Below are 24,186 nucleotides of genomic sequence, written 5' to 3'. Positions count from 1 at the left end.
TTCTGTTGTGATGATGTGTCATCCTTTCCATGATACCCCAACACATTCCTATAGCATTCAATTGTCACGATCGTCTGAAGGAGGAGACCAATGCGCAGCGTTGCGAGTGAACATGATGACTTTATTAACTTAAAGCAACCACGAAGAAAACAACAAATGACGATCCGTGAAGTTCTATACTGAATACTACTAACAGCAACAAAGAAACAATAACCCACAACACAAAGGAGAAAACACACAGAATATATATGGCTCCCAATCAGAGATAACGAGCCGACAGCTGACACTCGTTACCTCCGATTGGGAGTCATACGACTAATCAAGAACAATTAACCAAACATAGAAAATGCACAACCAGAAATCCCCAACATAGAAATACACCCAAACAATGAAACTAAACAACCCTGGCTCAAATATCAAGGTCCGTGGAGCCAGAGTGTCACATTACCCCCCCCTAAAGGTGCGACCTCCGGGCGCACCAGCATACAGTCTCGGGGAGGGTCTGGGTGGGCGTCTGTCCCTGGTGGCGGCTCTGGCCCAGGTCGTGGTCCCCACCCCACCACAGTCACAACCTGCTTCGGTAGCCTCCCAATGACCACCCTCCACCTAACCCCACCTGGACTAAGGGGCAACCCCGGACTAAGGGGCAGCATCGGCCTAAGGGGCAGCACCGGGATAAGGGGCAGCACCGGGCTAAGGGACAGCACCGGACTACGGGGCAGCACCGGACTACGGGGCAGTACCGGACTAAAGGGCAGTACAGGACTAAGGGGCAGCACCGGGCTCAGGGGCAGCACCGGACTAAGGGGCAGCACCGGGCTAAGGGGCAGTACCTGACTAGATGGCGGATCCTGGCTGGCTGGCTCTGGCGGATCCTGGCGGGACGGCTCTGGCTGATCCTGGCGGGACGGCTCTGGCGGATCCTGGCGGGACGGCTCTGGCGGATCCTGGCTAGACGGCTCTGGCGGATCCTGGCTGGCTGACGGATCTGGCGGATCCTGGCGGGCTGACGGATCTGGCTGCTCATGGCTGGCTGACGGATCTGGCTGCTCATGGCTGGCTGACGGATCTGGCTGCTCATGGCTGGCTGACGGATCTGGCTGCTCATGGCTGGCTGACGGGTCTGGCTGCTCATGGCTGGCTGACGGATCTGGCTGCTCATGGCTGGCTGACGGATCTGGCTGCTCATGGCTGGCTGACGGATCTGGCTGCTCGTGGCTGGCTGACGGATCTGGCTGCTCGTGGCTGGCTGACGGATCTGGCTGCTCATGGCTGGCTGACGGATCTGGCTGCTCATGGCTGGCTGACGGATCTGGCTGCTCATGGCTGGCTGACGGATCTGGCTGCTCATGGCTGGCTGACGGATCTGGCTGCTCATGGCTGGCTGACGGGTCTGGCTGCTCATGGCTGGCTGACGGGTCTGGCTGCTCATGGCTGGCTGACGGGTCTGGCTGCTCGCGGCTGGCTGACGGATCTGGCTGCTCGCGGCTGGCTGACGGATCTGGCTGCTCATGGCTGGCTGACGGGTCTGGCTGCTCATGGCTGGCTGACGGATCTGGCTGCTCATGGCTGGCTGACGGATCTGGCTGCTCATGGCTGGCTGACGGGTCTGGCTGCTCATGGCTGGCTGACGGGTCTGGCCGCTCATGGCTGGCGGAAGGCTCTGGCTGATCCCGTCTGGCGGAAGGCTCTGGCTGCTCCTGTCTGACGGAAGGCTCTGGCTGCTCCTGTCTGGCGGAAGGCTCTGGCTGATCCTGTCTGGCGGAAGGCTCTGGCTGATCCTGTCTGGCGGAAGGCTCTGGCTGATCCTGTCTGGCGGAAGGCTCTGGCTGATCCTGTCTGGCGGAGAGCTCTAGCGGCTCCGGTCTGGCGGACGGCTCTGAAGGCTCATGGCAGACGGGCGGCTTTGTAGGCTCAGTACAGACGGGCAGTTCAGACGGCGTTGGGCAGACGGACAGTTCAGACGGCGTTGGGCAGACGGGCAGTTCAGACGGCGTTGGGCAGACGGGCAGTTCAGACGGCGTTGGGCAGACGGGCAGTTCAGACAGCGTTGGGCAGACGGGCAGTTCAGGCCGGCTGGCGACGCACATCGTGGACCTGGTGCGTGGAGTAGGAACAGGCCGGACCGTACCGGGAACACCCACCACTGGCCTTAACTGGGGATCAAGAACGGACCGGACCAGACTGGGAACACACTTCAGTCTCTCATGCCGTGCCACAACAACTTCCCTCCCTCTACTCGCCAATGGCTCCCGTAATCCGATAGCCCTCTCTCCTTTTCTCCCTGTGGCAGCCTCCTGCTGCCCAGGCGCCCAAGCCATGTGCCCCCCCCCAAAAATGTTTTGGGGAGTAACCACGGGCTTCCAGCCTCGACTCCGCGCTTCCTCTTCATACCACCTCCTCTCGGCTGCAGCTGCCTCCAGCTCTTCACGAGGGCGGTGATATTCCTCCTCAGACCACCTCCTCTCGGCTGCAGCTGCCTCCAGCTCTTCACGAGGGCGATGATGTTCCTCCGGTTGTGCCCAAGGACCCTTTCCAGCCCGAATCTCCTCCCATGTCCAAAAGTCCTTAGGAGGCATCCCTAACTCCTGTGTCCAGACCCCTTGCTCCTGGACGCGCTGCTTGGTCCTTTTTTGGTGGGTTATTCTGTCACGATCGTCTGAAGGAGGAGACCAATGCGCAGCGTTGCGAGTGAACATGATGACTTTATTAACTTAAAGCAACCACGAAGAAAACAACAAATGACGATCCGTGAAGTTCTATACTGAATACTACTAACAGCAACAAAGAAACAATAACCCACAACACAAAGGAGAAAACACACAGAATATATATGGCTCCCAATCAGAGATAACGAGCCGACAGCTGACACTCGTTACCTCCGATTGGGAGTCATACGACTAATCAAGAACAATTAACCAAACATAGAAAATGCACAACCAGAAATCCCCAACATAGAAATACACCCAAACAATGAAACTAAACAACCCTGGCTCAAATATCAAGGTCCGTGGAGCCAGAGTGTCACATCAATGTATCCTGAAGATGACCCTGATGAAGTTAAGCTTCCTACAATCAAATAAATACAGTCCATATCCAGCATAAATCATTTATAAATCATTGAAGCCAAATCTTTCCGGAATCCATTCAGAGACTGAGGGTGGGGATGTGATTGTGGTATGAGAATATGATTGTTGTACAGTATGAGCAGGGTAACACACCATGGTTGATGGACACAGATGACGAGCTGTGCTTCATGCCTGCCTGGCTGTGCTTTGCATATTAAGCAGTGTTTTACAGTTAAAACAGCAGGTAGGAACGCAGCAGTCCCCCACTTAATCACAAGCTTATTAGAGAACAATTACTAAATGGCAAGGCTTGTTAACATAAATCATAAATCAAGAGGACTTTAAGAAATTAAAGTGGCATTTTGCAGCAAATCTCCTCTGTGTTGACAGCAGTGGCCTCATGAGAATTCATAGGAGAGGGCTCAGACCAACCAGGGTCTGTTAGTGACAGTCACCAAGGACATCTGGCCACAGCTACAGTACAGGCTTTAGTCTGTCTCTCTGTTAGCACTAAGCATACTAGCATTACTGTTCATAAAGGCTTTTAGAGTGTGCTGTATATGAGTAGCATGTTTAACATGTCTTTCTTTCTTTCCCTCTGTCTTTTTCTCTTTGACACCTGTCATACTATCTGAAAGTGGAACAACAGAAATGACCTCACAGAAATGACCTCCCTTAAGTGGTCAGAGCTTACATGCCTCTTACAGCCCAGATGATCTCTCATTCCATTGGATAGAGTGCTACTTAAAGGACCCCTCACACACACACACACACACACACACACGCGCGCGCACACACACACACACACACTATGTGAGAGTGGTTACATTTACTTAGGGAAAAAAGAGAGGGGGAAAAGGAGGGGAAGTGGAAGAAGGCGTGATCACCACAGATGCGTATAATCAGCTACAAGTACTTCTCTTAATAATTTGTCAGGCTTTGTGTCAATGGGGTTGGTTTTCTCTGTTGCTGGGGAAGTGTCTTTCTCCTTGAAATTGAGAGCCCTGTCTGCCTCAGTCTGAGGGTTCTCTTTTCTTCATACTCTTATCACAGACAGCCATCTCTTGTAATGCATTGAAGAATCACTAGGGGGTTAGCATTTCTGTAATGTTCAAAATGGGCAGTGGAATAAAAATATTGGGTTATACATAATGAAGATCAAAATAGATAATTTTAAATGGGCTGAGTATATAGGGGCACACTGAGACAGATTTAAATAATGAAAGAAATTACAACATGCAATTTAAATGGATTTTTGTTTGAATTTCATGTAATGGACATACACAAAATAGTCCAAATTGGTGAAGTGAAATGAAAAAAATAACTTGTTTCAATAAATTCTGAAAAATAAATAACTGAAAAGTGGTGCGTGCATATGTATTCACCCCCTTTGCTATGAAGCCCCTAAATAAGATCTGGTGCAACCAATTACCTTCAGAATTCACATATTTAGTTAAATAAAGTCCACCTGTGTGCAATCTAAGTGTTACATGATCTGTACATACAGTTGAAGTCGGAAGTTTACTTACACCTTAGCCAAATACTTTTAAACTCAGTTTTTCACAATTCCTGACATTTAATCCTATTAAAAAGTCCCTGTCTGTCAAGGCTGATGTGGATGCGGTGTTGGAGTCAGGCGCAGGACACAGAAACTTAGTCGCAACAACTTTAATGGTCAAAAGGCAATAACCAAAAACAACGTGCCTCTAACACAGGAGGCGAGCGATTACGCTAACAGTGCGTAAAATACTAAATACTCGAGAACACAATAACGATACACCACACGGACAGGCGTACAACAACACACAACTGCAAACAAAACCAAAGGAAACGTATAGGTGACATAATCAATATATAATACGAGACAGGTGCACCAACAAGACAAAACCAAACAAACATAGAGAACATCAAACGGTAGCAGCTAGTACTCCGGGGACGACGAACGCCGAAGCCTGCCCGAACAAGGAGGAGGAGCAGCCTCGGCGGAATTCGTGACAGTACCCCCCCCTTGACGCGCGGCTCCAGCCGTGCGCCGACCCCGGCCTCGGGGACGGCCAGGAGGACGTGGAGCAGGGCGCGTAGGATGACTCCGGTGGAACTCAGTCAGGAGGGATGGATCTAGAATGTCCCTCCTAGGCACCCAGCACCGTTCCTCCGGACCGTACCCCTCCCACTCCACGAGATATTGTAGACCCCCATCCGACGTCTCGAATCCACGATGGACCGGACTGAGTACGCCGGAGCCCCCTCGATGTCCAGTGGGGGCGGAGGGGTCTCTCTTATCTCACACTCCTGGAGTGGACCAGCTACCACCGGCCTGAGAAGAGACACATGGAACGAGGGGTTAATGTGATAATCATTAGGCAGTTGTAACTTGTAACACACCTCGTTCAATCTCCTCAGGACTTTAAATGGCCCCACAAACCGCCGGCCAAGCTTCCGGCAGGGCATGCGAAGGGGCAGGTTTCGAGTCGAGAGCCAGACTCGATCTCCAGGGGCGTATACTGGACCCTCACTGCGGTGGAGATCGGCGCTCGCCTTCTGCCTGCGGATGGCCCGCTGCAGATGTACGTGTGCAGCGTTCCACGTCTCCTCCGAGCGCCGAAACCACTCATCCACCGCAGGAGCCTCGATCTGGCTCTGATGCCATGGTGCCAGAACCGGCTGATACCCCAACACGCACTGGAAAGGGGTTAGGTTAGTAGAGGAGTGGCGAAGAGAGTTCTGAGCCATCTCTGCCCAGGGGATATACCCCGACCACTCCTCCTGCCGGCCCTGGCAATATGATCTCAGAAACCTACCCACATCCTGGTTAACTCTCTCCACCTGCCCATTACTCTCCGGGTGGTAACCCGAGGTAAGGCTAACCGAGACCCCCAATCGTTCCATGAACGCCCTCCAGACTCTAGAGGTGAATTGGGGACCCCGATCAGACACTATATCCTCGGGAACCCCGTAGTGCCGAAAGACGTGGGTGAACAAAGCCTCAGCGGTCTGTAGGGCAGTAGGGAGACCCGGCATGGGAATGAGACGACAGGCCTTAGAGAACCGATCCACAACGACCAGAATAGTGGTATTCCCCTGAGAGGGGGGAAGGTCCGTGACAAAGTCCACCGAGAGGTGAGACCACAGCCGTTGTGGAACGGGCAGGGGTTGTAACTTCCCCCTGGGCAGGTGTCTAGGCGCCTTACACTGAGCGCACACCGAGCAGGAGGAGACATAAACCCTCACGTCCCTAGCCAATGTTGGCCACCAGTTCTTAACACTAAGGCAGTGCACTGTCCGGCCAATACCTGGATGTCCAGAGGAGGGTGACGTATGAGCCCAATAAATGAGACGATCACGGACCTCGAGCGACACGTACGTCCGACCCACTGGACACTCTGGGGGAGTAGGGTCGGTGCGTAACGCCCGCTCAATTTCCGCATCGACCTCCCATACCACCGGTGCCACCAGACAAGACTCCGGCAGTATGGGAGTGGGCTCAATGGACCTCTCCTCTGTGTCATACCGCCGGGACAGGGCGTCTGCCTTACCGTTCTGGGACCCTGGGATGTAAGTGATCTTAAAAACGAACCGGGTCAGAAACATGTTCCACCTAGCCTGACGAGGGTTCAATCTCCTAGCTGCCCGGATGTACTCCAGGTTACGATGGTCAGTCAGAATGAGAAAAGGGTGTTGAGCCCCCTCAAGCCAATGCCTCCACACCTTTAGGGCTTGAACCACGGCTAACAGCTCCCTGTCCTCTACGTCATAATTACGTTCCGCCGGGCTGAGCTTTTTAGAATAAAAAGCGCAGGGACGGAGTTTAGGAGCCGTGCCGGAGCGTTGCGACAGTACTGCCTCAATACCGGCCTCTGACGCGTCCACCTCTACCTGGAACGCTAAAGCGGGGTCCGGGTGCGCCAGCACCGGAGCCGAAGTGAACAGGTCCTTCAGTTTACAAAACACCCTGTCCGCTTCAGCCGGCCACTGCAAACGCACCGGGCCCCCCTTCAGCAGGGAAGTAATGGGAGCTGCCACCTGTCCAAAACCCCGGATAAACCTCCGGTAGTAATTGGCAAAACCCCAAAACTGCTGCACCTCTTTAACAGTGGTTGGGGTTTGCCAGTTACGCACGGCTGACACACGGTCAATCTCCATCTTCACCCCTGACGCTGACAACCGATGACCCAAGAAGGAGATGGACTCCTGGAAAAACAGACATTTCTCTGCCTTGACATACAAGTCATGCTCCAACAGCCTACCCAACACTCGGCGCACCAGGGCTACATGCTCGGCTCGTGTAGCAGAGTACACTAGGATGTCGTCAATGTACACTACCACTCCCTGCCCATGCAGGTCCAGGAAGATCTCGTCCACAAATGATTGGAAGACTGAAGGAGCATTCATTAACCCGTATGGCATGACAAGATACTCATAATGACCTGAGGTGGTACTAAATGCCGTCTTCCATTCATCTCCCTCCCTAATGCGCACCAAGTTATAAGCGCTCCTGAGATCCAGTTTTGTGAAGAAACGCGCTCCGCGTAATGATTCAGTCATACTCGCAATCAGAGGAAGAGGGTAACTGTATTTCACAGTGATCTGATTGAGACTACGGTAATCAATACACGGGCGCAACCCTCCATCCTTCTTCTTCACAAAAAAGAAACTCGAGGACGCAGGGGAAGTGGAGGGCCGTATGTATCCTTGTCTCAGGAACTCAGCTATGTATGTCTCCATAGCCGCCGTCTCCTCTTGAGACAGAGGATACACATGGCTCCGCGGGAGTGCCGCACCTGTCTGGAGGTTTATCGCACAATCTCCCTGTCTATGAGGTGGCAATCGCGTCGCCCTCGTCTTGCTGAACACGAGTGCCAAATCCTCATACTCAGGGGGAATGTACATTGCGGGCACTTGGTTCGGACTCTCCACCGTGGTCGCCCCAACGGAAACACCTAAACATCGCCCAACACACTGGCCAGACTATTCCTTGAGAGCCCTCTGTTGCCACGAAATGGTGGGGTCATGGGTGATTAACCAAGGAAGCCCCAGCACCACGGGATACGCAGGGGAGTCAATTAGATACAATTGAATAATCTCCTCATGACCCCGCTGCGTCTTCATCTTTAGTGGCGCTGTGACCTCCCTAATCAACCCAGATCCCAACGGGAGGATATCTAGGGCATGGACAGGAAAGGGTGCATCAACGGGCAGGAGGGGAATCCCTAACTCAGAACAACATTTCCGATCAATAAAATTACCAGCTGCGCCTGAATCGACTAGCGCCTTATGCTGGGAATGAGATGCAACCTGAGGAAATACCACAGGTATACACACGTGAACAACAGAGTGCTCTGGGAGAGTGGGGCGCCTACTCACCTGAAATGACTCCCCAGTGCGCGACCTGTTGCCCCGATTCCCTGGAGACCCTCCCCAGCACCTAGCCGCAGTGTGTCCTCCACGGCCACAGCTGGTGCAGGGGACGGCCCCCCTCGGGTTCTCTCTCCTTCTCTCTCTAGCGCCAGCACCCCCGAGCTCCATAGGGCTCGGCTCGGAGGTGCTGGGGGATGGAATGGACGGCCCCAACTCGGGACGTCCGCGGGTGGCCAGCAGGGTATCCAGACGGATGGACATGTCCACTAGCTGGTCGAAGGACAGGTTGGTGTCCCTGCAGGCCAGCTCTCGACGAACGTCCTCACGCAGGCTACACCGATAGTGGTCGATGAGGGCCCTCTCATTCCACCCCGCATCCGCCGCTAGAGTCCGAAAATCCAGGGCGAACTCCTGTGCGCTCCTCTTCCCCTGTCAGAGGTGGAACAGACGATCCCCCGCCGCTTTACCCTCAGGAGGGTGTTCGAAAACAGCCCTGAAGCGGCGGGAGAACTCCGCGTAGCTGATGGTGGCGGCGTCTATTCCCCTCCATTCGGCGAAGGCCGACTCCAACGCCTTGCCGGAGAGACAGGAGATGAGGGCGGAAACGCTCTCGTATCCCGAGGGCGCCGGGTGTATGGTGGCCAGGTAGAGTTCCACCTGAAGGAGGAACCCCTGACACCCGGCTGCGGTGCCATCATACGCCCTCGGGAGCGAGAGCCGGATCCCACTGGATTCCGGAGCTGGTCTGGTGGGGCTGGCCGATGGTGGTGGTAATGTAGGAGGAGGTGTGGGCACGCCTCCCCTTTCCCATCGGCGCAGGGTGTTCATCACCTCCTGCATGGCGGAGCCAAGTTGCTGGATCCTGGCGTCCTGGCAGCTGACCCGATCCTCCAGCGACTCGGTCGACGCCGCTGCTCCTGCTGACTCCATAGTATGGTGTGTTGTTCTTTCAAGGCTGATGTGGATGCGGTGTTGGAGTCAGGCGCAGGACACAGAAGCTTAGTCGCAACGACTTTAATGGTCAAAAGGCAATAACCAAAAACAATGTGCCTCTAACACAGGAGGCGAGCGATTACGCTAACAGTGCGTAAAATACTAAATACTCGAGAACACAATAACGATACACCACACGGACAGGCGTACAACAACACACAACTGCAAACAAAACCAAAGGAAACTTATAGGTGACATAATCAATACATAATACGAGACAGGTGCACCAACAAGACAAAACCAAACAAACATAGAGAACATCAAACGGTAGCAGCTAGTACTCCGGGGACGACGAACGCCGAAGCCTGCCCGAACAAAGAGGAGGAGCAGCCTCGGCGGAATTCATGACACTGTCTTAGATCAGTCAGGATCACCACTTTATTTTAAGAATGTGAAATGTCAGAATAATAGTAGAGAGAATGATTTATTTAAGCTTTTATTTCTTTCATCATATTCCCAGTGGGTCAGAAGTTTACATACACTCAATTCGTATTTGGTAGCATTGCCTTTAAATTGTTTAACTTGGGTCAAACGTTTCGGGTAGCCTTCCACAAGCTTCCCACAATAAGTTGGGTGAATTTTGACTCATTCCTCCTGACAGAGCTGGTGTAACTGAGTCAGGTTTGTAGGCCTCCTTGCTCGCACGCGCTTTTTCAGTTCTGGCCACATATGTTCTATAGGATTGAGGTCAGGGCTTTGTGATGGCCACTCCAATACCTTGACTTTGTTGTCCTTAAGCCATTTTGCCACAACTTTGGAAGTATGCTTGGGGTCATTGTCCATTTGGAAGACCCATATGCGACCAAGCTTTAACTTCCTGACTGATGTCTTGAGATGTTGCTTCAATATATCCACACAATTTTCCTTCCTCCTGCAGCAAAACACCCCCACAGCATGATGCTGCCACCCCCGTGCTTCATGTTTGGGATGGTGTTCTTCAGCTTGCAAGCAACCCCATTTTTCCTCCAAACATAACGATGGCCATTATGGCCAAACAGTTCTATTTTTGTTTCATCAGACCAGAGGACATTTCTCCAAAAAGTATGATCTTTGTCCCCATGTGCAGTTGTTTTATGGCAGTTTTGGAGCAGTGGCTTCTTCCTTGCTGAGCGGCCTTTCAGGTTATGTCGATATAGGACGCGTTTTACTGCGGATATAGATACTTTTGTATCTGTTTCCTCCAGCATCTTCACAAGGTCCTTTGCTGTTGTTCTGAGATTGATTTGCACTTTTCGCACCAAAGTACGTTCATCTCTAGGAGACAGAACGCGTGAATGTAAACTTCTGACCCACTGGAATTGTGATACAGTGAATTATAAGTGAAATAATCTGTCTGTAAACAATTGTTGGAAAAATTACTTGTGTCATGCACAAAGTAGATGTCCTAACCGATTTGCCAAAACTATAGTTTGTTATCAAGAAATTTGTGGAGTGGTTGAAAAACGAGCTTTAAAGACTCCAACCTAAGTGTATGTAACCTTCCGACTTCAAATGTATACACCTGTTCTGAAAGGCCCCAGAGCCTGCAACACCACTAAGCAAGGGGCACCAGCAAGCAAGCGGCACCATTAAGACCAAGGAGCTCTCCAAACAGGTCAGGGACAAAGTTGTGGAGAAGTACAGATCAGGGTTGGGTTATAAAAAAATATCAGAAACTTTGAACATCGCACGGAGCACCATTAAATCCATTATTAAAAAATGGAAAGAATATGGTACCACAACAAACCTGCCAAGAGAGGGCCGCCCACCAAAACTCACGGACAAGGCAAGGAGGGCATTAAACAGAGAGGCAACAAAGAGAACAAAGACAACCCTGAAGGAGCTGCAAAGCTCCACATGCCTACCACCATCTTCAAAGTGGTAGGCATTTTGTGTAAATCAAATGATACAACCCCCCCAAAAAATCAATTTTAATTCCAGGTGGTAAGGTAACAAAATTGGAAAAATGCCAAGGGGGGTGAATACTTTCGCAAGCCACTGTAAACTTTGTCATTGGCAATTTCCCTTTATGAAGGAATCCCCTGCTACAGTACATCTAAATAAGATTGAGAGAGACCCAGTGTGCCTCAGTGTATTGCATACAGGTTGAATAACAAAGCCACTGTGTACCTGTGGATTAATATCTAATATAGTGACTCTCATTCTTCTGCCTTCCAAATAATTCAACAAAACCAACGCTGGCTGTCATGAAAAAACACTTTATATTAACACTGCTGTTTTCCTACCAGAAGAAAAGCGAGAGAGAGAGAGCTACTCTCTACTCTCCTGTAATACAGATCAGCACAGCACCTGTGACATTAAAGAGGTCATGTGCCATTAGATGGGAATCCATAATCAATAGCACAGCAAGGCATGACGGCAATGGGGTACACACACATACTCGCACGCACACACACACACACACACACACACACACACACACACACACACACAGCCCTGCCACTGACATATTTAATGACCTCTTAGACACAATCGCCCTCCTTGACTGAATGTTAATTGTGCACTCCCTCAGTCTCTCTCTCTCTTTCTACTGTGCCCTCAGCTCTATATCCATCCCCTACCTTTCTCTTATTCTCCCTCCCTCTCTCTCTCTGTACAGATAAGGACATGAGCAAGGGGAGTTGTCAGCACTCATTAGCATTCACCACAGTAACACTCTCACAGACAACCAAGTCAAAGGCCGTAACCAGGGTTTGAATTTTAGTGAGGTCCGTGGGGTGGGTCTCCCCCCGCCCCCACCATTCCCCAGGAAGTTGAAGCTGATTTACTGCATTTCTATACAAGCAAAAAAAAAAATGTTAATGCTATTTGGAGAACAGCAAAAACAAGCAAAAATGACACCAGCCAATATCACCTTGGCTTCTGTAGGTTCATTCACCTCAGTCAATCTACAAACACATAGTCTATTAGCTATACAATTGTAATGTTATACCCCGGAAATATGAGAAATGATTCACACTGACACAGTTCAGTCAGTTGTAATGATGAACTGCATAAAATCATCAACTCTTTACTTATATCTCTTTTATCAAATTACATAGCATTCACATTTGTATTCCTAGGCATTACTAATAATGCTCTGCACAAACAGACATCAATGGAGCACACAGATTATCGTATTATCACATTCACATGAATTATTAGAATATTACTTACGATTCTGTATTAATATCAGTGGTGTAGTGGTAAAGAAAAGGTGGGGAATGGATAAGATGAACAACCACCGATATAAACAAAAACGTATGACATTTTTAGAACTGTATTGTTTGCATTTTAATGTAGGCCTAGGCCTATAGGGAAGAGGCCATGTCGAGATGTTCATATTGATTAGATTAGTACAGATATTTTCAGGGGATCCCACATGGGGCCCTGACCCCAAGTTTGGGAACCACTATACTAACCTCTCTCTCTGCTTGCTTCCTCTCTCTCTGTCTCCTCTGCTTCCTCCTGCATGCATTGCAGCCTGCCTCAGCCTCACCACTGAGCGCCATATCACTGTCTGTCTCAGTAGCCTACTCTCTGTAAAGTCAAGTTATTATGAGAACTTAGTAGCCTATTTTTTGCTCCTGCAGAGGTAGGCTCCGTTTAACGTTAGTTTCTTACTTCATCCTTCAGCTGGCTAAGTAATACTACCCAGTGCCCTTCAACGTTACTGCAATAGAAGTCTCTGCCGCGGGAGGGTTTTAAAATTGCCTTTTGTCCGGCATCTCGTAAACACACTGTCAGTAACATCTCTAGTTTTGCCTACTGTACTTCTCTGGTGAAGCCGACTACGAGCTGGGGTAGTTCATTTTACGTCTCAGGCCCTCGGCCTGTGCCACGAGAGGGCGGAGTTAGCCGTTTGAGAGAGTGGTGAATGTGCTACTAAAAATGAAAATCCGGGAGGCAAATCAGGGGGATGCAGGTGAACATAACGAACAAACCACTGTTCATGATTCCACTCGTTCGCAAAGAGGCAGGCAAGATTAGAACTCAGTCAGATCAAGAATATAAGCGTTCTGAACTTTGATCAACACTGGGAGCAATATTTAGATGTTCACCCATAATTTATTTTCTTTGTGTACAAAATATATATTGTTATTATGTATTTATTTGTCAAATTAGAAAAAATTACAGAGGTTCAGACATCGGTGTCCTCAAATTATGTCAATCATAAATCAATCATATTATGTTGTTACGGCCATGACCAAGTCGCACGAATAACCAGCCCAAACTAATCAAATCCAGTTAATCTTTCATTCTGGCCTATCGGCTAGAAAGAACATTCTATTCTGCAGGCATCAGGACCGACATCAACGGAGTGGACTTAACCGCAAATCATACAAATTGAACCATTCAAGAAATCATCAATATAACAGAAGAGGGAGTTCGGCCTTTTATTGATCAGTTTCGCAATGCACAAAAGTGAATGTGTGAAACATGAGATGCAGTACGAATTTCCAAGGCCTCGTAAGCAACACATCAACTTTATTGGAGGGATAAAGCACCCAATTAAAAAAACTGAAATGACAACATAAATTTGAAATACTTAAAATTAAGGTTATTATAGTAAATTAAAACTGAAACTAAAACGAAACATGAAAAAAAGTTAGTAAACTGAAACTAAATAATTAAAAAACCCGTTTTAAAAACTAAAACTATACTGACACTATTATCTTTGACCTCAAAACAAACTAAAAGTAAAATAAAAACTATCAATGGGTTTTCAAGCTTCTGAATCTGGCGGGTCACATTGAGATAGACTCAGCATGATGATGTTGCCACAAACAGCACTGCAGATATTGGGCGAGTTGAGTGGTAAGGCTAAAAAAACCGACTGTAGACGAAAGTTGAGGAGTGAAGTCGGGGGAGGTGCATCTGCGACAGCCGAAATTCAGACACTAATGTGGTTTTCCAACAGCAATGCTCAGATTAACATGGCAGGGATGCCATTGTTTATCAAATGTTTTCTTTAACATTTCTAAATAAACATCTAGCCCCCATATCACACACTCACAAACTGAAATCATAATATAATATTATGTGTGTACATTTTACAATCAATTAGTGAGAAAGAGACTCAAATATCACATTTATTTGTATATATCCATTGTATACATAAATCGCAGCAAATTGGTTCTTGTTTCAGTCATGACTTTGATCACATTCACATGGGTCAAACAAAAACACCCTAATGATTGGTTGACAATAGCCTCCCACAATGCAGACGATGGCTACAGGATGAAGTTGGTGAAGAGCAACTGCAGAAACTTGCAGTTGGCTGCTGTAAAAACTTCATGACCTTTGATCACATGATTTTTGTAAAGTTCATGCAGTTGACATGTAGGTGCAAATCTGACATTTTTTATCCCCATTATTCAACACACTGGCCCACTGACTTGACAAAAGTGATCCACCCTTACGTGGCCATTGAGATGAGCGTGATGCAAGACTTTGCTCTCACACAGTCACACAGAGTATCTGCACTTCCCACTGCTACAATGTGGTAGCTATGGGATCAAAACAGCGGAGAACAACAGACACCACACACTTGGCAGCTGGGTTGAGAGATTTTTACTGGATCCTAAAGCTGTCTCTTAGCTGCAGCGTGCTGTGCCAGACCAGACGCCCATACTGATAAATCAGGCTTTAGGAGTGAGAACGACCATCACTGGCCATCCACTGATCAGACCCCAGGGCCCTGGCCTTCACATCATGTCCTGTCAGATCGATACGGGACCTCCCTCTACTCTTCTCCATCCTGACAGGAGGCAGACTCCCACCCCCACTGGTCCTCATTCATACACTGGGTTTTCTAGAATTCTCCCCTCCAGATATTCCCATTCACTCTCCTTTCGCCCATATTTCCAATCCATTTTGTTTCCTATGTCCTTTAATCCCCTCTATCTCTCCAGACGACTCCCCCTCGCTCTCACCTCCACTGGGAACCTCCTGCCGTTGATGCTGTGTTCAGAGCCCTCAGATCCGTTGCTCTGGCCCCAGTGGAACTCAACCTTCTCAGCCTTAAAACGCCCGGGCAGGCCCGCACCACGAACAAAGTAGTCATCCTTCAGCATGATAGCCACTGTGAGAGAAAGAGAGAGAGAGAGAGAGAGAGAGAGAGAGAGAGAGAGAGAGAGAGAGAGAGAGAGAGAGAGAGAGAGAGAGAGAGAGAGAGAGAGAGAGAGAGAGAGAGAGAGAGAGAGAGAGAGAGAGAGAGAGAGAGAGAGAGAGAGAGAGAGAGAGAGAGAGAGAGAGAGCAGAGAGAGAGAGAGAGAGAGAGAGAGAGAGAGAGAGAGAGAGAGAGAGAGAGAGAGAGAGAGAGAGAGAGAGAGAGAGAGAGAGAGAGAGAGAGAGAGAGAGAGAGAGAGAGAGAGAGAGAGAGAGAGAGAGAGAGAGACATGAGGGTCAGGTAAGTGGCAGGTAGCCTAGCGGTTAAGAGCGTTGGGCCAGTAACCGAAAGGTAGCTGGTTCGAATCTCCGAGCCGACTAGGTGAAAAATCTGTCCATGTGCCCTTGAGCATGGCACTTCACCCTAGTTGCTCTGGATAAGAGCGTTTGCTAAATGACAAAAATGTTTAAAAAATAAAAATAAAATCACAATTTCATAACAAAGCAACAATGGCTTTGGCATATCTCTTGATGCTCTGATGAAGGCATTACTGCCGAAATGCATTAGCCTGTCCTGCAAAAAATAATGAGGTGACGTCTTTTTGTCTTTAAAAAAATACATTTGGAGTGCTGCCATTTCCCAATGTTCTTAAACTTGGGATTTCATTTGAAATAATGAAAAATAACTTTAGGAATTAGCACAACTTATCATGAATTAGTGAAAATTGCATAAACATACACACACAGTGTGAAACCTCTGTTTGGCCTACAAACAACATAAAGTTACATTCATTCAAGGCACTTGGTATTGAGGTTCATCATCTATTTAGCTTCCTCGAGGGGGATGCTGATGCATTTGCTGAATATAACACGTGGTGCTTTTATTATGTCTGTGCTGCTTTCCCTACAAGACTGGGTCTCAAATTAAGGTCTAATTTGCCTGGCAAAAGCTATCTCCTCAGTCACTTCTAATTGCCTATAAAGTATTTTGTTAATTCATTATACGCTTGTTGAAATAAAGTGAGAATTGACAGAGGGAGGCAATTTTTTTTATTAATACATTTGACTGAATAGACCCACATTTAATTAACTAACATGACCTTAAATAAATGGTCCCATTGTCAAACCGAATTCTTACTGTGATGGAATTTCAGAATCGTTTCTACTCCTCCTTTCAGAGGAGATTTCTGTCCCATTTAGAATAAGCACTCAAGTGAAATGAGTGGCCTGGTTTGTCATCTCAACGTCTTCAGAAAAGTCTGAAACTTGAGGCATTTCAAACTAAATACACCAGGCCTGTTAAATTCCATTTACTTAGTTTGACATTTCTCAGGTCGTAGACTCTGCCTAAGCCTTTGACCCTTAAACAATAGGCTGGTCTATCAACATTTGTGTCCTCCTTGTGTAGTTTGTGTCCTTGGAGATTTTAAGAGATGTGTTGCTTGGTGCTTGTACAAGTTTGTTGGCACTCCCACTGAAATTCTACCAGTCTGCATCCAGGAGGCTAAGGTTACATTGAGTAGTAGGACATCCTGTGGGAGCCTGGCCTTCCTGGTAAATCTCATACTACCACTGAGAGTGTGGGATTAACAATGCATAGTGTGCTAAACGGGTTTCTTAGCATCTACTGCATGGGACTCAAAGCAGAAAAAGGTGAAGTGGAGGAAGACTCTACCACAGTGGCTAACTTAAATACACTCCACTGTATTGCTGCTATGCTAAGTCTCACTCCTCCACTGTGGCTAGGCTGAGCTGTTGCAGTTTATGCTAACAGGGTAGCGGAAGGGATGGAACGGCAGTTTACATTAGTGTTCAGAGCACAGCAGGCAGTAAAAAACACATACAGTGAGGGAAAAAAGTATTTGATCCCCTGCTGATTTTGTACGTTTGCACACTGACAAAGAAATGATCAGTCTATAATGTTTATGGTATGTTTATTTGAACAGTGAGAGACAGAATAACAACAAAAAAATCCAGAAAAACGCATGTCAAAAATGTTATAAATTGATTTGCATTTTAATGAGGGAAATAAGTATTTGACCCCCTCTCAATCAGAAAGATTTCTGGCTCCCAGGTGTCTTTTATACAGGTAACGAGCTGAGATTAGGAGCACACTCTTAAAGGGAGTGCTCCTAATCTCAGTTTGTTACCTGTATAAAAGACACCTGTCCACAGAAGCAATCAATCAATCAGATTCCAAACTCTCCACCATGGCCAAGACCAAAGAGCACTCCAAGGATGTCAGGGACAAGATTGTAGACCTACACAAGGCTGGAATGGGCTACAAGACCATCGCCAAGCAGCTTGGTGAGAAGGTGACAACAGTTGGTGCGATTATTCGCAAATGGAAGAAACACTAAATAACTGTCAATCTCCCTCGGACTGGGGCTCCATGCAAGATCTCACCTCGTGGAGTTGCAATGATCATGAGAACGGTGACGAATCAGCCCAGAACTACACGGGAGGATGTTGTCAACAATCTCAAGGCAGCTGGGACCATAGTCAAGAAAACAATTGGTAACACACTACGCCGTGAAGGACTGAAATCCTGCAGCGCCCGCAAGGTCCCCCTGCTCAAGAAAGCACATATACAGGGCCATCTGAAGTTTGCCAATGAACATCTGAATGATTCAGAGGAGAACTGGGTGAAAGTGTTGTGGTCAGATAAGACCAAAATCGAGCTCTTTGGCATCAACTCAACTCGCCGTGTTTGGAGGAGGAGGAATGATGCCTATGACCCCAAGAACACCATCCCCACTGTCAAACATGGAGGTGGAAACATTATGCTTTGGGGGTGTTTTTCTGCTAAGGGGACAGGACAACTTCACCGCATCAAAGGGACGATGGACGGGGCCATGTACCGTCAAATCTTGGGTGAGAACCTCCTTCCCTCAGCCAGGGCATTGAAAATGGGTCGTGGATGGGTATTCCAGCATGACAATGACCCAAAACACACGGCCAAGGCAACAAAGGAGTGGCTCAAGAAGAAGCACATTAAGGTCCTGGAGTGGCCTAACCAGTCTCCAGACCTTAATCCCATAGAAAATCTGTGGAGGGAGCTGAAGGTTCGAGTTGCCAAACGTCAGCCTCGAAACCCTAATGACTTGGAGCTGGTAGAGCACGGCGCTTGTAACGCCAAGGTAGTGGGTTCGAACCCCGGGACCACCCATACACAAAAAAATTTATGCACGCATGACTGTAAGTCGCTTTGGATAAAAGCGTCTGCTAAATGGCATATTATTATTTATTATTATATTATTGGAGAAGATCTGCAAAGAGGAGTGGAACAAAATCCCTCCTGAGATGTTTGCAAACCTGGTGGCCAACTACAAGAAACGTCTGACCTCTGTGATTGCCAACAAGGGTTTTGCCACCAAGTACTAAGTCATGTTTTGCAGAGGGGTCAAATACTTATTTCCCTCATTAAAATGCAAATAAATGTATAACATTCTTTCTGGATTTGTTTGTTGTTATTCTGTCTCTCACTATTCAAATAAACCTACCATTAAAATTATAGACTGATCATGTCTTTGTCAGTGGGCAAACGTACAAAATCAGCAGGGGATCAAATACTTTTTTCCCTCACTGTATCTTGCTCTCTTTTTTCATCATTTGTTTTTGCCTTTTGTTGATTCAGAGTCCTAATCCAGTGTGCGAGGGGAAGGCAGGCCCTGGGAGTTTCATTAGTGATGGGAGCCAGTGTTTGGGCGCACGAACAGGCGAGCCGGAATTAGACGCTAAGCCAGCGAGACCTTGGACGGCAGTGTGTGAAAACCGGGGGCATATATGAAAATAAAGCCTTAATCAATGCAAATATTTCTTCAGGGCTCCAAGTCCTCATTAATTTCTTAAAATGTTTATTTGATATGATTCTGGGAAAGTATTCTCCCTTCATCCCTCTTCATCCAGCCGCCCTCCTTTCCCTCTCAAAAACCATGACACCGTTCTTCTGGCCGTGACACATCTATAATGACTTCCTGCTTCAAGGTGACAGGGTCAGAGTTCAGCCAAGGCTACAGCTTTCACAGAAGCAGGAGGACTTTTAGAAGAAGCTGATTGAAGCATCCATTATTCAGAGATGCTTTAGGTGATTATGTCACAGATAAAACACTCAGCTGTCATTTAAAAATAGTGGAGAATGTATAAATAATGCATGGCACAACAAGAGGATGTTTGTCTTGTTAGGTGTGCATTATGGAGTACGCAGAGATAAGAAGCTGTGCTCTGTTGCGTTCCGCTACTGTTGTTTGTGTTAGAACTTGATTTGATTTGGTGGGTTGCGGCACCACTACGCTAACCCACTTTAATACCTGTGCTACACTGGTTTTCCCCTATCATGCGGGGAGACAGCTCAGAGGTAGCCCTCATCCTTTAACACACCATGGCCTTGGGAAGAGATGGCTACGGACATCAGAGGCTCTGAGAAACAACACACGATCAGGGACAGACATTTCTCATGCTGAGTGAGCTGAGGAGACTCGCTCTTTCTCTCTCTCTCTGACTGAGTGATGCCAGGACAGGGACACTAATACACTGCTCAGGGGGGAAGCAGATATCCAGGCAGCCCATTCCCAGGGGAGAAGATGTACAGTCCCCCACCAGATGAACCTGACTCTCCTTCAGCCTTACAAAGACATGGCCTCCAATCTCAACAACAAGCCATTCACTCACTCCCTCCACACTACACTACAGTGAGGAATGTGGGCTATTGACTCACATACTCCCTACTAGAGAGGGAGCTTGAAATTCCATCAGTGTTAGCCTTGATAGAAATATGGCAAGCTTTATGGGCTATTCCCTCTTTAAGATCTTCATTATTTGATAGAACACAATATACAGTGGGGAAAAAAAGTATTTAGTCAGCTACCAATTGTGCAAGTTCTCCCACTTAAAAAGATGAGAGAGGCCTGTAATTTTCATCATAGGTACACGTCAACTATGACAGACAAATTGAGAAAAAAAAATCCAGAAAATCCCATTGTAGGATTTTTAATGAATTTATATGCAAATTATGGTGGAAAATAAGTATTTGGTCACCTACAAACAAGCAAGATTTCTGGCTCTCACAGACCTGTAACTTCTTCTTTAAGAGGCTCCTCTGTCCTCCACTCGTTACCTGTATTAATGGCACCTGTTTGAACTTGTTATCAGTATAAAAGACACCTGTCCAAAACCTCAAACAGTCATACTCCAAACTCCACTATGGCCAAGACCAAAAAGCTGTCAAAGGACACCAGAAACAAAATTGTAGACCTGCACCAGGCTGGGAAGACTGAATCTGCAATAGGTAAGCAGCTTGGTTTGAAGAAATCAACTGTGGGAGCAATTATTAGGAAATGGAAGACATACAGACAAGACCACTGATAATCTCCCTCGATCTGGGGCTCCACGCAAGATCTCACCCTGTGGGGTCAAAATGATCACAAGAACGGTGAACAAAAATCCCAGAACCACACGGGGGGACCTAGTGAATGACCTGCAGAGAGCTGGGACCAAAGTAACAAAGCCAACCATCAGTAACACACTACGCCGCCAGGGACTCAAATCCTGCAGTGCGAGACGTGTCCCCCTGCTTAAGCCAGTACATGTCCAGGCCCGTCTGAAGTGCATTTGGATGATCCAGAAGAGGATTGGGAGAATGTCATATGGTCAGATGAAACCAAAATATAACTTTTTGGTAAAAACTCAACTCGTCATGTTTGGAGGACAAAGAATGCTGAGTTGCATCCAAAGAACACCATACCTACTGTGAAGCATGGGGTTGGAAACATGATGCTTTGGGGCTGTTTTTTCTGCAAAGGGACCAGGACGACTGATCCGTGTAAAGGAAAGAATGAATGGGGCCATGTATCGTGAGATTTTGAGTGAAACCCTCCTTCCATCAGCAAGGGCATTGAAGATGAAACGTGGCTGGGTCTTTCAGCATGACAATGATCCCAAACACACCGCCAGGGCAACGAAGGAGTGGCTTCGTAAGAAGCATTTCAAGGTCCTGGAGTGGCCTAGCCAGTCTCCAGATCTCAACCCCATAGAAAATCTTTGGAGGGAGTTGAAAGTCTGTGTTGCCCAGCGACAGCCCCAAAACATCACTGCTCTAGAGGAGATCTGCATGGAGGAATGGGCCAAAATACCAGCAACAGTGTGTGAAAACCTTGTGAAGACTTACAGAAAACGTTTGACCTGTGTCATTGCCAACAAAGGGTATATAACAAAGTATTGAGAAACTTTTGTTATTGACCAAATACTTATTTTCCACCATCATATGCCAATACATTCATTAAAAATCCTACAATGTGATTTTCTGGATTTTTTTTTCTCATTTTGTCTGTCATAGTTGACGTGTACCTATGATGAAAATTACAGGCCTCTCTCATCTTTTTAAGTGGGAGAACTTGCACAATTGGTGGCTGACTAAATACTTTTTTTCCCCACTGTATCACTCACCGAGAGAGGGATTAAGGTATACAAGGTGTCCGTATTTTAAAAGCACTTGGGAGAGATGGACCAGGGACACCACCAGTTCATACATGCCACATTATGTCCAGAGAGATTAATAGGATCAAATATCTGACAATATAGAAATCACACTAGTCATATTATTTTCCCCAGGTCTGCAGAGAGAGCCTGTAATAGGACATCTGGCCTTGTTGTGACTGCTGTCAATACGGATGCCAGCCACCTGTGGCCCCTGCTCCCACAAGCATTTAAACTCCATTTGTAGGCAGAAAGAGAGGACGATACATCTTTGTGACAGATAGAAATTGTGAAAAATACCTGTCTTAGATAGGGAAAATCCATGAGATGCTATAAAAGCTGAATTCACCTTTTTCCAGGTTTTCATCTGCACCAATGACAGATTCACTAATATGGAGGCATCACTTATGTGCAAATCCGCTCCTACCACAAATATTGTATTGGATTTCTGTGCATGTCGCTTTTAAACTACTTGAATGTACAGATGTAGGATCTTCATTTGACCTATATTGTCGCAGCAAACAAGATTTGTACGTTAAGTCCATAATGTTGCTTGGTCAGTGGTTATGCTATTAGCTGGCCAAAAGTAGGCTACATGAAAAGTGCAATACTGTTAGTATAACCATGTGTTAGTGTGGGTGTTCAGTGAATTTATGTAAATCACAAAGCTCATCTGTATTAGCAACAAAAGAGTGATCAAATTTAGATCCTAAGATCTGTATGTATAAAGTGTGATTTTCATGTTGTCTAATGTTATACTAGAAATACAGTGCATTCGGAAAGTATTCAGACCCCTTCCCTTTTTCCATATTTTGTTACGTTACAGCCTTATTCTAAAATTTATTAAATCTTTTTTTCCTCATCAATCTACACACAATAACCCATAATGACAAAGCTAAATGTATGCAAATTAATAAATAATAAAAAACAGAAAGTATTCAGACCCTTTGCTATGAGACTAGAAATTGAGCTCAGGTGCATCCTGTTTCCATTAATTATCCTTGAGATGTTTATACAACTTGATTGGAGTCCACCTGTGGTAAATTCTATTGATTGGACATGATTTGGAAAGGCACACACCAGTCTATATAAGGTCCCACAGTTGACAGTGCATGTCAGAGAAAAAAACAAACCATGAGGTCGAAGGAATTGTCTGTAGAGCTCCGAGACAGGATTGTGTCGAGGCACAGCTCTGGGGAAGGGTACCAAAAAAGGTCTGCAGCATTGAAGGTCCCCAAGAACACAGTGGCCTCCATCATTCTTAAATGGAAGAAGTTTGGAACCACCAAGACTCTTCCTAGAGCTGGACCCCCGGCCAAACTGAGCAATCGGGGGAGAAGGGCCTCAGTCAGGGAAATGACCAAGAACCCGATGGTCACTCTGACAGAGCTCCAGAGTTCCTCTGTGGAAATGGAAGAACCTTCCAGAAGGACAACCATCTCTGCAGCACTCCACCAATCAGGCCTTTATGGTAGAGTGGCCAGACGGAAGCCACTCCTCAGTAAAAGGCACATGACAGCCCGCTTGGAGTTTGCCAAAAGGCACCTAAAGGACTCTCAGACCATGAGAAACAAGATTCTCTGGTCTTATGAAACCAAGATTGAAGTCTTCGGCCTGAATGCCAAGCGTCACGTCTGGAGGAAACCTGGCACCATCCCTCCGGTGAAGCATGGTGGTGGCAGCGTCATGCTGTGGGGATGTTTTTCAGGGGCAGGGACTAGGAGACTAGTCAGGATTGAGGGAAAGATGAACAGAGCAAAGTACAGAGAGATCCTTGATGAAAACCTGCTCCAGAGCTCTCAGGACCTCAGACTGGGGTGAAGGTTCACCTTCCAACAGGACAATGACCCTAAGCACACAGCCAAGACAACGCAGGAGTGGCTTTGGGACAAGTCTCTGAATGTCCTTGAGTGGCCCAGCCAGAGTTCGGACTTGAACCCGATAGAACATCTCTGGAGAGACCTGAAAATAGCTGTGCAGCGACACTCCCCATCCAACCTGACAGAGCTTGAGAGGATCTGCAGAAAATAATGGGAGAAACTCCCCAAATACAGGTGTGCCAAGATTGTACCATCATACCCAAGAAGACTTGAGGCTGTAATCGCTGCCAAAGTTGCTTCAACAAAATATTGAGTAAAGTGTCTGAATACTTATGTAAAAATTCTAAAAACCTGTTTTTGCTTTGTCATTATGAGGTATTGTG

At 47.3% G+C, this 24,186-nt stretch overlaps 1 protein-coding gene across 3 annotated transcripts in view; it reads right to left on the bottom strand.

Annotated features, from left to right (window-relative positions):
• LOC121574943 (receptor-type tyrosine-protein phosphatase gamma) overlaps window positions 1-24,186 on the bottom strand; it is a 401,205-nt gene that overhangs the window by 129,124 nt on the left and 247,895 nt on the right. For all 3 annotated transcript variants that reach the window (XM_041887647.2, XM_041887648.2, XM_041887649.2), the window contains exon 4: window positions 15,335-15,483. In XM_041887647.2, the coding sequence (XP_041743581.2) occupies window positions 15,335-15,483 (149 nt within the window). The remainder of the gene's footprint in view (window positions 1-15,334; window positions 15,484-24,186) is intronic.

Source organism: Coregonus clupeaformis, chromosome 10, assembly GCF_020615455.1.
Source record: "Coregonus clupeaformis isolate EN_2021a chromosome 10, ASM2061545v1, whole genome shotgun sequence".
Lineage (NCBI taxonomy): Eukaryota > Metazoa > Chordata > Actinopteri > Salmoniformes > Salmonidae > Coregonus > Coregonus clupeaformis.
Note: the sequence above shows the minus strand (reverse complement) of the source record. Positions and strands in the feature narration are given on the sequence as shown.